This window comes from Cervus elaphus, chromosome 14 (assembly GCF_910594005.1).
Source record: "Cervus elaphus chromosome 14, mCerEla1.1, whole genome shotgun sequence".
Lineage (NCBI taxonomy): Eukaryota > Metazoa > Chordata > Mammalia > Artiodactyla > Cervidae > Cervus > Cervus elaphus.
In genome coordinates, this window is record NC_057828.1 from 58,955,011 (window position 1) to 58,972,459 (window position 17,449).

The 17,449-nt window shown below is 35.0% G+C and overlaps 1 protein-coding gene across 4 annotated transcripts in view; it reads right to left on the reverse strand.

Moving 5' to 3' along the window:
* The window catches only part of COP1 (COP1 E3 ubiquitin ligase), a 214,756-nt gene that overhangs the window by 75,377 nt on the left and 121,930 nt on the right, over positions 1-17,449 (reverse strand). For all 4 annotated transcript variants that reach the window (XM_043924369.1, XM_043924370.1, XM_043924371.1 and 1 more), the window contains 3 exons: positions 6,631-6,774; positions 4,224-4,332; positions 3,369-3,450 (listed from right to left, as the gene is read on the reverse strand). In XM_043924369.1, coding sequence (XP_043780304.1) covers positions 3,369-3,450; positions 4,224-4,332; positions 6,631-6,774 — 335 coding nt within the window. The remainder of the gene's footprint in view (positions 1-3,368; positions 3,451-4,223; positions 4,333-6,630; positions 6,775-17,449) is intronic.

A 17,449-nucleotide genomic window follows, 5' to 3' on the forward strand; every position in this document is an offset into this window, starting at 1 on the left:
AAGAAAACAGGGCAAAAGCTTTATTACACTGGACTCGGCAGTGCCTTTTTGAACATGACGTGAAAAGAGTAGGCAATAAAAGAAAAAATAGGCAATCTGCATTTCATCAATATGAAAAAGCTGTGTGCATCAAAGCACACTATCAACAAATAATATATCTGATACAGAATTAATATCTAGGATACAGAGAGCATGCCTGAAATTCAATAGCAGCGAGAAAGAAATACAATCAAAATGGGCACAGGACTTGAATCAACTTTTCTCCTCAGAAGATATACAAATAGTCAATAAGCACATGAAAAAATGCTTGACATCACTATCACTGAAGAAATGAAAGCAAAGCAAAACCACAATAAAATACCACTTCATACCCATTAAAATCATTATTTTTAAAAAAGTGGGGGGAGAACAGGTATTGGCAAGGATGTGGAGAAACGAATAGTTGGGTGCTATTGGTGGGAATATAAAATGATGTAGCCATTTTGGAAAACAGAATGGCAGTTTCTAAAAAAATTAAGTATATATCACATGACCCAGTAATTTCATTTCTGAGTATATGCCCAGAAGAACTTAATACAGGGATATGAAGAGATATTTTGCCATTCATGTTCATAGCAACGTTATTTTATAATAGCCCAAAAGTGGAAGCAACCCAAGATCCATCCAGCAATCAACAAATGAAACAAAATATGATATATCTATACAGTAGATTATTTTTCAGTCTTAATAAAGATGGAAATTTTAACATAAGCTACAACATGGAAAAATCTAGAAGACATTATGTTGAGTGAAACACAACAGTCACAAAGGACAAATACTCACATATGACACAGAAGAGAACTAGTAAACTTCATAGAGACAAAAAGGAGAAGGGAGACTGCCAGGAGCTGATGAAGGGGGAATGAGGAGTTACTGTTTCAGTAAATCAGAAACAGTTTCTGAAACAGAGTTTTAGGTTTGCAATATGAGACAAGTTCTACAGATTGACAATGATGAAGACAAACTGAAGGTAATTAATGCCACTGAACAGTACACTTAACATGGTTAATTATATGTGTATTTTAAAACAATTTAAAATCAATAAGTAATTTTAAAAAATCTCTCCCTAATTAAAATTGCTCTTTCTACTTAAATTACTTATATTTTTCAGAGGAAACTAGCCAGTCACCACCTTTGAACAAATGTTAATCTTCAGTACAAAAACACAAGTATTCTCAATAAACGCTACCCACTACATTATTTTTAAGAAGTATTTAACATTGATTAGTGAAGCTCTGTATTACATTAAAAAAAATCAATTATAACACAACGCTCTATTTTAGAAATTCAAAGATAATTTCTTACAGCAATCATGAAGGAAAATGTTACAATCCATATATACTGTGGATAAACAACTTGCTACTTCCCTTTGATCCAAAAATTTTTGGAGGGCAATCCAGTCATTTCATTTCTCTTTTATAGAATAGGACAGCTCTATCATTCAAACTACTGCACAACTGCACTCATTTCATGCTAGCAAAAGTAATGCTCAAAATTCTCCATGCTAGGCTTCAATAGTACCTGAACTGAGACTCCCAAATGTTCAAGCTGGATTAAGAAAAGGCAGAGGAACCAGAGATCAAATTGCCAACATCTGTTGGATCATAGAAAAAGCAAGAGAATTGCAGAAAAACATCTACTTCTGCTTCACTGACAACGCTAAAGCCTTTGACTGTGTAGGTCAGAACAAACCATGGAATATTTATTCTTCAAGAGATGGGAATACCAGACCGTCTCATCTGCCTTCTGAGAAACCTGTATGCAGGTCAAGAAGCAACAGTCAAAATCGGACATAGAACAAAGGACTGGTTCCAAACTAGGAAAGGAGTATGTCAAGGCTGTATACTGTCACCTTGCTTATTTAACTTACATGTAGAGTACATCATGTGAAATGCCAGGTTTGATGAAGCACAAGCTGGAATCAAGATTGCGGGGAGAAATACCAATAACCTCAGATATGCAGATGACACCATCCTTAGCGAAGAGGAACTAAAGAGTCTCTTAATGAAGGTGAAAGAAGAGAGTGAAAAAGCTGACTTAAAACTCAACACTCCTAAAATGAAGATCATGGCATCCAGTCATAGATGGGTAAACAATGGAAACAGTGACAGACTTTTATTTTCTTGGGCCCCAAAATCACTGCAAATGGTGACTGCAGCCACGAAATTAAAAGACCCTTGTTCCTTGGAAGAAAAGCTATGACAAACCTAGACAGCATATTAAAAAGCAGAGCTATTATTTTGCCAACAAAGGTCCATCTAGTCAAAACTATGGTTTTTCCAGTAGTCATGTGTGGATGTGAGAGTTGGACCATAAAGAAAGCAGAGCTGAAGAATTGATGCTTTTGAACTGTGGTGTTGGAGAAGACTCCTGAGAGTCTCTTGGGCTGCAAGAAGATCAAACCAGTCAATCCTAAAGGAAATCAGTCCTGAGTATTCAATGGAAGGACTCATGCTGAAGCTGAAGCTCCAACACTTGGGCCACATGATGTGAAAAGCTGACTCATTAGAAAAGACCCTGATACTGGGAAAGACTGAAGGCAGGAGGAGAAGGGGACAACAGAGAATGAGATGGTTGGATGGCATCACCAACCCAATGGACTTGAGTTTGGGCAAGCTCCAGGAGATGGTGAAGGACAGGGAAGCCTGGCGTGCTGCAGTCGAAGGGGTCGCAGAGTTGGACACGACCCAGAGACTGAACAACAACAACACAATCACTGTGAAATAAAGTTTTCAACACTAGAGCTACCCTGCCTATCTATTCACTAGTCTGCAAGTTACATATTGTAAAGAAGGAAAGGGCCAAGATAAAAGACATCTGTTAACAGGGCTTTATAAATCTAATCTTGAGAAGCAACAGGCCAAAACAAGACAACAACAGTAAAGAATGAATAGTAAAGACAGACACACACACACATACATACACAAAAACAGAAAGAGGGATCAATTAAACTGGCAGAAAGAAATATAGAATTTCTGCCTTGAAACATGATAAACTTCATTAAAAGATTTTGGTATACACTCAGAATTTAATACAATTCAAAATATAGCGATGTCTAAATATTTCAACAAAAAAGTTCATTTCACAGTATATATAAAGGAACTGGTTATAAAAACATCACAGTGTGGCATGAATTCAGAAAAAATATTATAATGAAGATGCAGAATATTCATTTTTCTTTCACTCCAACAAATACAGATTTTTGTGCTTATTAGACTATTTTTAGAATAATCAGTAATCGCAAAGGATCGCTATGGGTTTCAATAAATATCTGTATTTCTGTTAGGTTTTAAAAGGAATTAAGTCAAGGGAGGAGACCCAAATAGTACCTTTTGCATCATCAGAACCTGAAGCCAAGAGTTTAGGATCCATCAAATTAAAGTCAACACTCCAACATCTCTTCTCATGCTCCTAGATGCAGAAGGAAGACAAAGTAGTCTCAGAATATAGATCTTAAATAAAGCAAAACAAATAAACAAACTTGATACCAATTTATCACTATGGTGACAGGGAGAAAGAACTGGCTATGAAAATAAATGAGATGCAAAGTAGTTCATAAACTTTTTAAATATACATTTATAAAATTACCACTTTTGGAAATTCATTTGATATATCCCACAAATGCAAAGAGTCTGAAGAGATGCATCAGAAAAGCATTACTGGAATTACATAGGTAGATGGTTGGATGGCATCCCTGACTCAATGGACATGAGTTTGAGCAAGCTCTGGAAGTTGGTGATGGACTGGGAAACTAGGTGTGCTGCAGTCCATGGGGTTGCAAAGTGTCAGATACGACTGAGTGACTGAACTGAGGAACTGAGAAAATACTAAATAATGATTTTAAATTTGTAATTATAAAACACATGAAGCTCTATAATTATTAAAAAGTACAAATGTGATTCTTACAACAAGCTCCAATATTTTGGCCGCCTGATGCAAAGAGCTTACTCATTGGAAAAGACCCTGATGCTGGGAAAGATTGAGGGCAAAAGGAGAAGAGGATGATAGAGGATGAGATTGTTGAATGGCATCATCGACTCAATGGACATGAGTTTGAACAAACTCTGGAGATAGTGATGGACAGGGAACCTGGTGTGCTGCAGTCCATGGATTGCAAAGAGTCGGACACAACTGAGCAACTAAACAGTAACAACAACAAACAGGTAACCAGTATTCTTATTTACCTGATAGACCTTTGACCTCTGTCCTGTGAATCCATCCCATAGGATGACGGTGCCTTCATAATCACTGCTGGCTAATAGGTTCTTATGATAACTACTCCAACTGATACAGCTGAAAGAAAAGGATATTAAGTTAAGCCTTGTTTTACATAAAAAGAAACAGCAATGGATACAAAGAATTTGGATGTGTTCAGAAAGATTAGAACCCTTTCAAAATGGTCTACACAAATTCACAATAATTATTCTGCCCACAATCCATCAAGGAAGAAGGCATCAAATAATTCTCAGATTTTTCAACTGAAACCACCAGGTTACAAACCATAACCACTTTTCACTCTTATCTCCAGCTAGAAGACAGATATGGTGTGCCTAAAGTTTGTACTGGCCATCCTTGACACATGAGGAATACAGGTCTGTAGGTAGAGATAACACAGGCCAGGGGGGCACACATATGTCATGGCAGAGTGGCAGAGACCAAATCAGACCCTTCAGGCCCCTACATCCAATTGTGTCAGATCATATAAGCCAGTAAACTAGTCTGAATTGAGTCTCTGGGTTTACAAGCAAATGTTGACTAACATAAGTGTATGGTTCAAATTTCAATAAAATGCATTTAAGAGAATTAAACTTCTAACATTTATGGTTTCGGCTATTTCTCAAACGTTCCAATATTGAGAATGCAACATCTAAAAATATATGCTTTTGGCTAGATATATATGTGCATCACACATACAGTAAAGCTAATATATATTAAAGAAAAAAGTCACTTAGAAAGCAAAGCAGCTGACCTAGGTGATTTCCAAGCATTTGAACACAAAGCCTTTTTGCTGTCTTCTAGCTGTATTTGTGCTACATTTTAGGGGTTGAAGAATTTATTTGCAACTTTAGATGTACTTATTAGAATTTCTGGGAGAAATTACGTGGAATAGTCAAGAGCCTTGGATTTAGTCAGACCTGAGCTTAAATTCCAGATCTGCAACTTACTAGCTGTGGCTTTGGGTAATTCAGTTCACTTTCACAACTGGTGCGCTCCAAATGGGTTTCAGGGAAGCTTACATATTGACCCTTTCAGCCCCAAGTCCATTGTTTCCAGATTTGAACAGTTTCCTTCTCTTTATTCCAAGGTGCATAAAATACTACTATATTACTTTATATCTGTCAAGACAGACAAGGTAAACCCTCTAATCCATATTTTCATTATGGTAACATTTATTATGAACTCTTGATATGGTCAAGTACTGTGCTGAGTGCATCATGTGGATTTATTTAAGGTATAATCCTATGAAATAGGTATTACTACTATTAGAGCCTCTATTTTACAAATGAGTAGCATGAAACGGTTAAGAGCAAGATTCTGCTCGAATCTTGGCTACTCCAGAGACGAGCTGTACAACCATCAACAAGCTGTGTTCCAGCTTCCTCGTGTATAAAACAGGGTAATGATGGTCTGCTTAAGACTCAGAACTGATGATGATGCCTGCCACTGAAGGATTCAATAAAATTATGTCTCACTCATGCTGCATTCTTTTCACTTAGGAATAAAGTATATAAACTAAGTAGATAACCATTACACATTCTCAATGATGAACACCAGTTAGATCAGTCTACCATTTTTATATGAATTAGGAAACAGAAAAGAAAGCTATACAAATAAAGACTACAGTACTTGCTATATTATTAACATTATTAAAGTGACCCCATATATTATATGTGTCATTCATCCAGATAAAAAAGGTATAAGAATGACTGGAAAATGTTCAAAGTTTTGAACAAATTTATTATTAGTTTCTTGATGTCACTCCCTTTGAAGCCAGCACCTATGAAAATAGCTTAGGAAGCTTGTTTTAAACATGAAGATTCTAGCATTCTTTTTAGATTTTGTGGGGGCAGATCAGAACCTGGGTCTAGTTTCTGCAGTTTTACCAGTATTCCAGGTTTAAAAAGCACTTGTTATAAACTCTAGCCCTTAATACATGAAACTTAAACACTATGCCCTCACAAAAAGACACATACCAATTTTGTGAAAAGAATTCTTAAAATTGTAAACAATTATAAAAGTTAGAGATATGTGCATGCTAGAGGAAAAATGCCAGACTCTGAGATACTACTCACTGGGCTACAGTAATCCTTCATTCAATACCCCATGAAAGGTCATCTACAATAAAGACATTTATTTGATTAAATGAAAGAAGATTTTCATTTGGCAAATAGAAAAACACTAACTACTAACCCCCACAAGGAAAAAGCAATCTATAAAAAAAAAGATATTCTGATGTATCTTCTATATATAATTAATAATGTTCATCACGAACGAGTAAGGTATCACATGAAAAGGTAAAAATAACAAACATACTAATCACAGATACTGTTGCATACACACTACATCATGCCAAGTAAATAATGTAAATACCTGATTTTGGAATTGCAGGTCATTTCATTTTCAGGGTAATGAATATCCACCGCATCCTGAATGACTGTGCCATATTCATAGACTTTAATCTTCTTTGTAACCCCAGCAATTGCAAAGTAGTCACAATCCCGATCAAATTCAATACTGAGGAACAAAGTACATACTTGGATCAGTAAGACTATTTACTTATCCTTGTGATGTTACGATGACAACATTTCAGAATTTGTTTTTTTTCTCCCCTATTTCTAAAGTGATTCTATTTACAATAATAACAGATCTACTTGAAATGCCTTCAAATTGTATTAGGCCTTTTGGAGATTAAGTCATTATCAAGACATATAAAATTAAGAGTGGTGGAGAACTGCATAGCTATACAATTCTGAACCACAGACGGTATTTTTGGTTCCTAGAAACTTGACATGATTTTCAAATCATCTTTAGTAACCATATTACAACATACCAAACTGTCAAGGCTAACAAGTTATACTGTAAAAGTATTGAGGGAAGATTTAATGGTTTGGTATATTAAAAATACATCAAAAGAGAATAGTCAATAAACCTTTTCCTTAATTTTAGCTTTTTCTCTACCTACCATTCTGTGTAGATGATAGAATTTCACAATATTTAATGTTATTTTAATAAATTAATGAGTAGACAAGCTGAATTATGACACAACTAAGGAAGGTATAACAATAAAAGGATAAAATATACATATGAATGGAATAATTAAATAATCATTATGTTTCCTCCAATCATTTCTCACCTCCCAATCTAAAATGATCTCTGACTTATGAACCACAAACAAACAGAGGAAAAACTAAGTAAAAATTTTTCCTTCTTTTCAAGTTACTTAAGAGAATTCACCTCTCTTTTACTGACTTTTTACACAAGTTTCAAAATAAGTAACTCCAAAGCAGAACACAAGGTTTTATTCGCCTTTAAAGACCATAACTTGGAGTCCTAAAAAAGTTGTTATACTCAACAAGAATGTTAAGTAACCTAATGGAATTAAGAGTAAAATGAATCATCACACACATTATTTCTCAATGAGTTAAATATTCTTTCTAGAAGCTCAGTCATAAAGTTAGAGAATGCATAAGAATTATTGATCTTTAACTAATTACATAATATTCATTGACCACTCACTATAACCACTATACAAAGTAACTCAATAAATTCTCATAACAACCCTATGAGATAAGTATTAATCTATCCACATTTTATATATGAGAAAACTAAGGACTGGAGTTGGGTAACTTGCCCAAAGCATCTTATAAGTGGCTAAAATGATATGGTAGTGCTCTGCAGATTTTAAGCATTCACCAAGTGCATACAAATAACTACATGACATATTTTTCTTTATAGATTAACTGTGACATCTTTTTACCAAAAAGTATATGGTTAGTTAATAAAATAGTAAGAAGCTTTGCTAAGCTGACAATGAATAAGGAAAATAAGTACACATCAAGAATATTTCCCATAAAAATACATGTTGAGATGCTCACTTTTCATTACATCTTTAAATTCTTCTTCAATATATGCAATTTTTAAAGAAATTTCATGAAATATCATTGACTATTGTAAAATTCAGCAAATGCTCCCTTCAATACTATATGACTATGTAGCAATGCAATAGACTTACTTGTACAACAATTTCAACCTAACTGTTGTCTCAGCTAATGTTATCTGCCCTGTGGACCCTAATGCAATATAACTGTATTGATGGCAACTATTCATCTATCCCAACTCAATTTATACACACAACCTCACACCACTGAAGGAGAAATATTACTGTGTCTGGTAAAGGACAGAGTTATCAGAAGTGAAATTCTATCCTTAACTTAGGAAATTTTGTTATGGCTGAGATGTCAAGGGAAAACCAGCTATATTATCTCTAGATATTTTTTCTTCATCTACAAATACACATGGCTAATAAATCAAAAATATTCCAAAGGTTGTACTAGTAAAAGTTAACATGCTACTTCCAAACTATTTGCTTTTAATATAAAAAAGTTTAAACACTAATTTATTAAAGACACTACAGGAAGAAAACTGGCATATAAATTAAAATACTGTCAGAAGAATGGATTTGATGACATAAACAAGTAATTAAATCTATTTCCTCTGTTGCCACCCTGTTATTCAACACAGCTCTCTTTTTTTAATAAAGGTTATTATTTAGCTATATCAGATCATTATTAACTCTTATACATTTTGTTTTGTATAAGAGTTAACTTTTTGTTAATAAAAAGTTTCATCTCATTATTACCTTTTGTTTTGACTTTACTGCTATTGTTTTCTTACATTCTGGTTATGTTTTCTTTTTAATACATTAGTATAACAAGGACCTAGATAGTATCCTTATTTTAATATTCTAAGATATAGAGGCTCTAGTTTAAAAACAAGATTTTAATAGAAATACTGATCAAAAAGTAAAGTATAAAGAATAGCATTATTACTGATTAAAAAGGAAAGGAAGAAAAACAGCTACCTTTAAAAAAAAATGCAAGTACTTCCACATAGTTAAGACTCAGAATTTAAGTAGTTCCAAACATAAATCATTTGTTCCCAATTTCAAACAGATTTAATCATATCTGTTTCCAAAGACAAAGTCAGACTCTAGAAACCAATCACGGAATAACTCAAAAGAATAATGTAGTTTTCAGGCAGAGAGCTTTTCAGAGCTAATTCAAAATAGATAGTCTCTCATTTCACAATATAATATTTCAGCTGCTTTAATTTCTGAAATCTGATAAAACAAACAAAAGTAATAAACAATGACTAGTTAGGCTGAAATAAAAACAAAATGAAAGGTAAACAAATTAAAACACACTTGATGGTGCAATTAAATTCAAAAAAGAACTGTAAGAAGTCATGTGATACAAAATTTATTTCTGCTATCCACTATCACCAGTAATAAAACAAGTAGTTTATGAAAGTTAACTTCAATGAAACAAATTCAGTTTCACAGAATTTTTTAAATTTAAAAAATAAACATTGAAAAATCATCTGAATGGGGACTTACATGAAAATAAATTGCATTTTTCTTTCACATTTGGAACGTTTCAACTGTTTTTAAAAGTGATTTATTTAAGCAGCTATAAGATGAAACTCAGCTGTTTGAAATTGGCTATATTCTCTGTCAAAAGGGCCATCAGTCAAGTGATTAAGCATCAAGGCAACAAACCACACAGGACACCTGATTAATGCATACAGCTAGTAGAGAGGAGCACAAAGCAACGTAAACACATCAGTATCTCAAGAGGGAATTCTGTCAGGGTTCCCACTGTCTGTCAGATTTTTTTTTGTAATTATAAAATGTATTAGTGAACAAGGTGGATTAACATCCCTGAACAACAGAATTCAATTTATCAAAAGAAAATGTAAAGTAAACAAAATTGTTAAAGGTCCAATTCATTACCATGTTAGTGTGCCCCAGGAGACAGGGGCTGCTATAATTTCAAGGAAACAAAGAAAAGCTCAGAAATGGCCTTTTTTTAATGAAAACAAAAGAGTAGAGCTTAACATAATACAAAAAGGATAAGTAAATAATAACTGAGGATATTCAGCTGACTTTCTTTCAACTCAATCAATAGTATTGGCAAAAACTTCCATAACATACTAAACACTCACTCTGTGTCAAGCACTGTTTTAGGCACTTTGCATTAAATATATTTAATCTTCAAATCTCCACTGCATAGATAAAGAAACTGCAGTATACTAATGTTAAGTAATTTGCTCAAGGTTCACTAGAAAATGCCAAGTCATCAAGTTTCAGAGTCTGTGCTCTCAATCACTATGCAAAACTCCTATTTCAATGAGAATAGAAGGGCTAGTCTATAAGAAACACATACAAAGGCAAAGTAAATAATAATAACATAAAAATAAAAATAAATAATAACATAAAAATGGTATCTACTCATACATATGATAGTAGTAGTAATAACATCATAACTCATCCTGTACAACAATTTAAACAGAGAGAGAAAAAAGAGAGTACAGTAGCCTGGTAGGGCTTATAATTAGTGGGCAAGGTCATTTATTACTAAAATAAGCAAATGCCAAACAACAGGAACAAAACACGACACAGGAATTCAAGAGTCAATGATTACTAAGACTCACTGGAAGAAAATGTATGATGCTTGGGTATTCTCATCCATGTGAGAATATTCGTATGGGTGTGCCTGCTATCTGCCAAACACTGACCGAGTTGATGGAAAACCAGGATGTTAAGCCAAAACACATTTGAGAAATGTGCAGAAATAAGCATTAAAACATGAAAGCATTAAAACAAACCTGGGCTACTGCAACAGCCTCCTTACAAGTCTGCCGGTCCTGACTTTTATCTTTTCTAATCCATTTGAAGGATGGATATTAGGGAAATTTCCAAGAACACAGCTCTGTTCACATAATCATCATCACTTTGTTGTTGATGTTGTTGTTCAGTGGCTAAGTCCTTTCTGACTCTGTGCTGCCGTGAACTGTAGCACGCCAACACCTAATACCATGTAAAATTCAAACTTCAACCATTAAGAAAGGTTTGTCACAACCTGGCTTGAAGCTTTTCTTAAAACTTATTTTATTTTTTAAAACTACATATATAGGCAATGGTTCAAAAAGTGTACACAGAAAAACAAGTCTCCCTCCCAATTTTACCAAATAAGCACCTGACCGGCCTCCCTAGAGCTAATCAATAGTTAACAGTTTGTGCATCCTACTAGAATCCCCCATATGAAGAAACATATGGGTATTCACAGCCTTTTTTTTTTAAACACATGGTATGATATAATAGTATCTTGACAATCATGTTGTATCAATACATATTAGGGATACCACATTTTTTTCCTCGGTGGTTGCACAGAATTCCAACATATGGGTATATCATAAATTATTTAATAAGTCTAATGAGGAACATTTGCTTTCTAGTTTTTTACTGTTAACAACAATACTACAATGAAATAAATACCTTTCTATGCATGTCATTTTTCACATATGCTAGAATATCCCTAAATAAACCTGGATTATGAAGTGCTATGTCAAAAAGCATACCTTGTTAATATAGTTAAATAAAGCTAAACCTCTCCATCCAGATCAACACCACTAATAATTTCAATTTTGTCTCCAAATGTTTCATTATCTTCTAAATCTAACTAAAACCCAGCTCTTCCCTGAAAATGCTGATTCCTCTGAGGTCCCCTCACGTTCCACATTAAAACACACTTAGATATAAAGTCAGAGTCCTCCCTGCTATGCACAACTTCCCCAGGTATTCTTCCTCGTCCCTAAAACATCCCAGGTCAAAATATCCTGTTAACTTGCATCACATAATACTGCTCCTTATTACTCCTTCTACCAATCCATGAGTTCTTGGAAATTTTAACTTTTAGCTCAATATCACTCTCTCCAAATCTACCCTAGTCATAATTCTTAATAATTTCAACAATCCCACAGATTCTTATATCCTGGTCTATCAGTTGGACTTTCCTTTCTCCACAGATCTTTTATTCTGCTCACTTCCACCTCACACAACCATGATTAGGCTTTTTCATCACCAATAATGTCATTCTCCATAATTGCAATTTCACTTTCTGACATACTGCTTTCTGACAACCACTTCCATTCGCTCCAGCTAAGTCACTGTTAGCAACAATCCTTCAGGCCCTCAAGCCCACGAGGAATCTAAAAATGCACTGATCTTATCACCACTGTCCCTCCTGCCTTATATACTTACTTTTCCTTTACCTATCATAGGTTACACAGTGAATAACTAAGATGCCCTCACATATAACTCTACTCCTTTAACATTTTTACATCTCTTTTTCCTTATACCTAACTTCCTTGGTAAAACTCTAGCTAATCTAACTCTCTACTCACTCTAAACTTGAAATGGCACGGCTGAGCATGGCTAGAGAAAAAAAAAAAACATGTTCTGATCATGACCACTATCCTCAAGTGGAGCTCTCACACTGCTCAGGTTTATGATAAACACCTCCGGTCCCATAAAATTTGCTACAAATTTGTCCCACAATATTTGCTTTAAAAAAAGGTACATAATTTCTCCGTTCTTCTCAAATTTCCCATATCTCTTTCCTCGTAATCACTCTCAGCAGATTATTTTGCTCTCTATAATTTATCACACACACACACACACACACACACACACAGAATAAGCAGGTAACTTACAATGGCTACCACCATCACATCCCCCACTTACCAGCATATGTCCACATACTTTGATGTACTCTGCGCCTCTCTGGTCACTGAGTCAAAGACCCACACCCCTAGATGGATCCAAAAAATGTCTACTTGTACACTAGATCCCAGCTTTGCTTGCCTATGCTGGGACTGCTTCCTAGATTGACCTCCACCGCTCTCCTATATCACTCATTTCTTCCATTCTCCTGGATCTATTCCATGAGCCTTTCAATTTCAATGTTTTCTTCCTTTAAGTGAAACACAAACAAAACAAAACACCTCTTAGAACCCTAATTCTGCTTTAGCTATCATGCTATTCCTTTCCATTCTGATCACAGAACTTCACCAAAAAAGTGATTCAAACACATCAATTCCTAATTCCTCTCCTCCCTTTCTCTTTAACCCAATGGAATCAAGCTTTCACCTTCACCACTGAAAATGCTGTACTAAGGTCAACAATGACCTGCTGTCTGATAAATCTAAGAGTCAAATCTGAATTCTTATCTTACCCAAATATCAACAAGAGCTGGCTTAAGCTCATATAGCTCAACATCAGCAAAACAAACAACCCAATCAAAAGATGGGTGGAAGACCTAAACAAACATTTTTTTTCCAAAGAAGACAAACAGATGGCCAACAAACACATGAAAAGATGCTCAACATTGCTTATTATTAGAGAAATGCAAATCAAAACTACAATGAGGTATCACCTTACACCAGTCAGAATGGACCTCATCAAAAAATCTATACAATAAATGCTGGAGAGGGTGTGGAGAAAAGGGAACTCTCTTGCACTGTTGGTGGGACTGTAAACTGATACAGCCTCTATGGAGAACAGTATGGAGATCCCTTAAAAAACTAGGAATGAAACTACCATATCATGCAGCAATCCCACTACTGGGCATATACCCTAAGAGAGCCATAATGCAAATAGACACATGTACCCCAATGTTCACTGCAGCACCATTTACAACAGTCAGGACATGGAAGTAACCTGGATGTCTATCAATAGATGCATGGATAAAGCTGTGGCACATATATACAGTGGAATATTACCCACCATAAAAAGGAACAAATCTGAGTTAGTTGAACTGAGATAGATAAACCTAGAGCCTATACACAGTGAACTAAGTCAGAAAGAGAAAAAGAAATATCATATATTAACATGCATATATGGAATCTGGGCTTCCCAGGTGCACTATGCAGCACACTCAAGAGACTTGGGTTTGATCCCTGGGTTGGCAAGATCCCCTGGAGAAGAGGACTGCAACCCACTCCAGTATTCTTGCCTGGAAAACCCCATGGACAGAGGAGCATGGTGGGCCACAGTCCACGGGGGTTGCAAAGAATCGGACACAACTGAGTACTTACATGCACATGTGTGTACACACACACACACGGAATCTAGAAAAATGGTACCAATGAACCTATTTCCAGGGCAGGAATAGAGACGCAGACATAGAGAACGGCCTTACAGACACAGTGGGGCAAGGGTGGAGGGTACAAATTGGGAGAACAGCATTGACATATGTATATACTACCATGAGTAAAACAGATAGCTAGCAGGAAGCAGGTACATAGCACCGGGAACAGAGCTCAGTGCTCTGTGATGACCTACAGATGTGGGATGGCGGGGCGGGAAGAAGGCTCACGCGGGAGGCTCACAAGGAAGCGGACATGTGTGTACTTACAGCTGATCCATGCTGCTACAGCAGAAACCAACACAGCATTGTAAAGCAATTCTCTTCTGATTAAAAGTAAGTTAAAAAAAAAACAAAACAAGAGCTGACTTAAATGATCACTCCCTCCTCCTCAACAGTTTATTTTTCTTCCACCTCACTAGCCACTCCATCATAGCATGCATTGTTCACCCCTCCTCCTGTGTCCACTTTCATACTCAAGTATCCCCTAGTTCAGTTCTTGCCCCTCATCTCCTTTGAATCTCCATGGACTTCTTTGAGAATCTCATCTAACCTTCAGGTTTTAATCTATATACCAATGACTACCAAATGTTATCTCACATATCAGACCTCCTCTGTACTACTGGCTCATGCCTATTTTACAGCTCAATTTTAATCTAACAGGCATCTTAATTCATACTAAACTGAGTTTCTGAATCCCCTATCCAACACTTTTCTCATCTTATTTACTAACCCCATTTCTCTTTCAATTAACTTTAACATCAACTCCTTCAGCTCAAACTTCAAAATACATACAGACTGTAACCACTTTTCACTAGCTCACTGCCAACATGCTCATCCAAGCTACCATTATCCCATGCCTATATTATCAAATAGGCTCCTTACTTGCTCCCTGCTTCCGTATTTGACCCTTACAGTCTGTCTGCAAACAGGTCAAATCACCATTCCTTTGGTTCAAAATTCTTTAATGGCTTCTGACTTGGTCTCACAAAAAAGGCAAAGTGATTATAAAACAGTGTAAGTGATTTGCCTCTCCCTCTCCCTTGTTTTGGTTACACTGGCCTCATGGTAAAACTAGGAACTTCCAAACCTAATCCCACTTCAGAGGCAGTGCACCTGGTAAGTCTCTGATCTCAAAGTGGTCTAATCTTTTTCAAACTGAAGCCTTCTACTCTCTATCCCCTATGTCCCTGAATTATCTCCCTCTGCTCTATTTTTCTTTTATAGGATTTAAAGAACTTATATCCTATACTTCTAATATGTTACCAGTTTCTTTTCTTTTTTTATTTAAATATTCATCTCACCTGGAAATTATTTAAAACTATGAGAAGAAATGTAAATTTGTATTTTTCTACAACATTACTGAGGAAACCCATTTATTGAATAATCTCTTTCCCACATTTATTACAAGTGCAGAAAATGAAGAGGAACTAAAAAGCCTCTTGATGAAGTCTGTCATGAACTGAGATCTGATCTGATTTAAAGTCTCATACAACTAACTTGTGCTTTTATTTTGTCTTACAGCTAACAGGAATTTTCCAATGTATAATATTTATAACTACTTAAACTTCATCATGGACTGAACCCTAATCATTATGAAGTGCCAGGGCAGGAGGAAATATGAGAGGAAATGAAATTTAGTGCTTTCTAGTCTGAATTAAACCTTACTTTCAACTTTTACAGCTCCAAGTTTTAAGAACTCTTATATACAGAACAAATCTATGCTTCATATTGTGATCTAATGTGAAAATATCTCCCTTTTGATGGGAGGTTTAGCCTATTTACAGTTATTTATCAAGGACACATTTGCTTTCAACTCTCTTTTATGTTTTGATATGTATTTTTAACTGCATTTTTAATTAAAAAATATTTTTCACCATTTGATTTCTTTCTGCTTTCTATGTGCTACTTTCATAAATGGGAATTGTAGTATTTCTGTCTAGTGGCTATTTTTATGACATTAAGAGTTACCATAGAAAGAAAGAAAGGATTAAATGAATCTATTAAGTCTATAATCTGAGCAGAGAACAAAATTATTTTTGCCTTTCTTCTTCCTAGCCTATTGATTACATTGATTATCTTAAAATTTACTTAATACATTCAAAGATATTTTTACCACTCATTTCTGTGCAAGTAAAAAACCTATAAATAATTACCTGAGCATAGAAATGAATCTCATTATACATATAAAGACAAACTAGCCATGGCATTTCTGACTGCTCTACTTATTCATTGTAGGTAGATTCAAGTATCTGACTACTCCATTATATTGTCTAATGCAGCCATATCAAAAAATTTACATATTAAAATATATATTACATTTTAAATTATTTTCCTTTTCTCTCATATTACAGCTAGGGCACTATAGTATTTTTAATGTGTATATAGGTTGTTATATCTATTACTTTTACTTCAGAATGGCATCAAAGTTCAGTTAAAGTTTATTTGTGGATGTTGAACTTTGAATTTCATATAATTTTCATGTCACAAAATGTTATTCTTTATATTTTCAATATTATTTCTTTATATTTTTTATATTTTCATTTTAAAAATATAAAGACTATCCTTAGCTTTTTGCTGTACAAAATTATACAATGAGTCAGAACTGGCTTGCAGGTCTTAATTTACTGACCCCTGTCTTGAATGAATGGATACATTTGATTTTATTCCATAGGCACTAAAGTGAAGCCACATTTAAATTGTGTGTATATTTGTATGATTATTTATATTAACTTGCTTCTCTGGGTTTCAATTCCACAAAGCTGTAAGATGTTGCTTTAAAACAACTACTTTAAAAAATTTTTATTTTTCCATTCCCTCTGGCTATCACTGTATAGCTAGAACAACTATGTACACCATCTGACATATATTCTGCAACACTTGTGTGAATGCCAAGTGTTTCATACTATGATAAAATTTCCTTCTGGGCTTCCCAGGTGGCACAGCTGTAGAGAATCTGCCTGCTAATGCAGGAGATGCAAGTTCGATCCCTGGGTCAGAAAGATTCCCTAGAGTAGGAAATGGCAACTCACTCCAGTATTCCTGCCTAGAAAATTCCATGGACAGAGGAGCCTGGCAGATTACAGTCCATGGGGTCGCAAAGAGTCTGACATGAATGAACACAAACACACCTTTCTATTCAAAGGATTTAAAATTAAAGATATAACTGGAGGCCCTTTAAGATCAATGTACTGATTATCAAA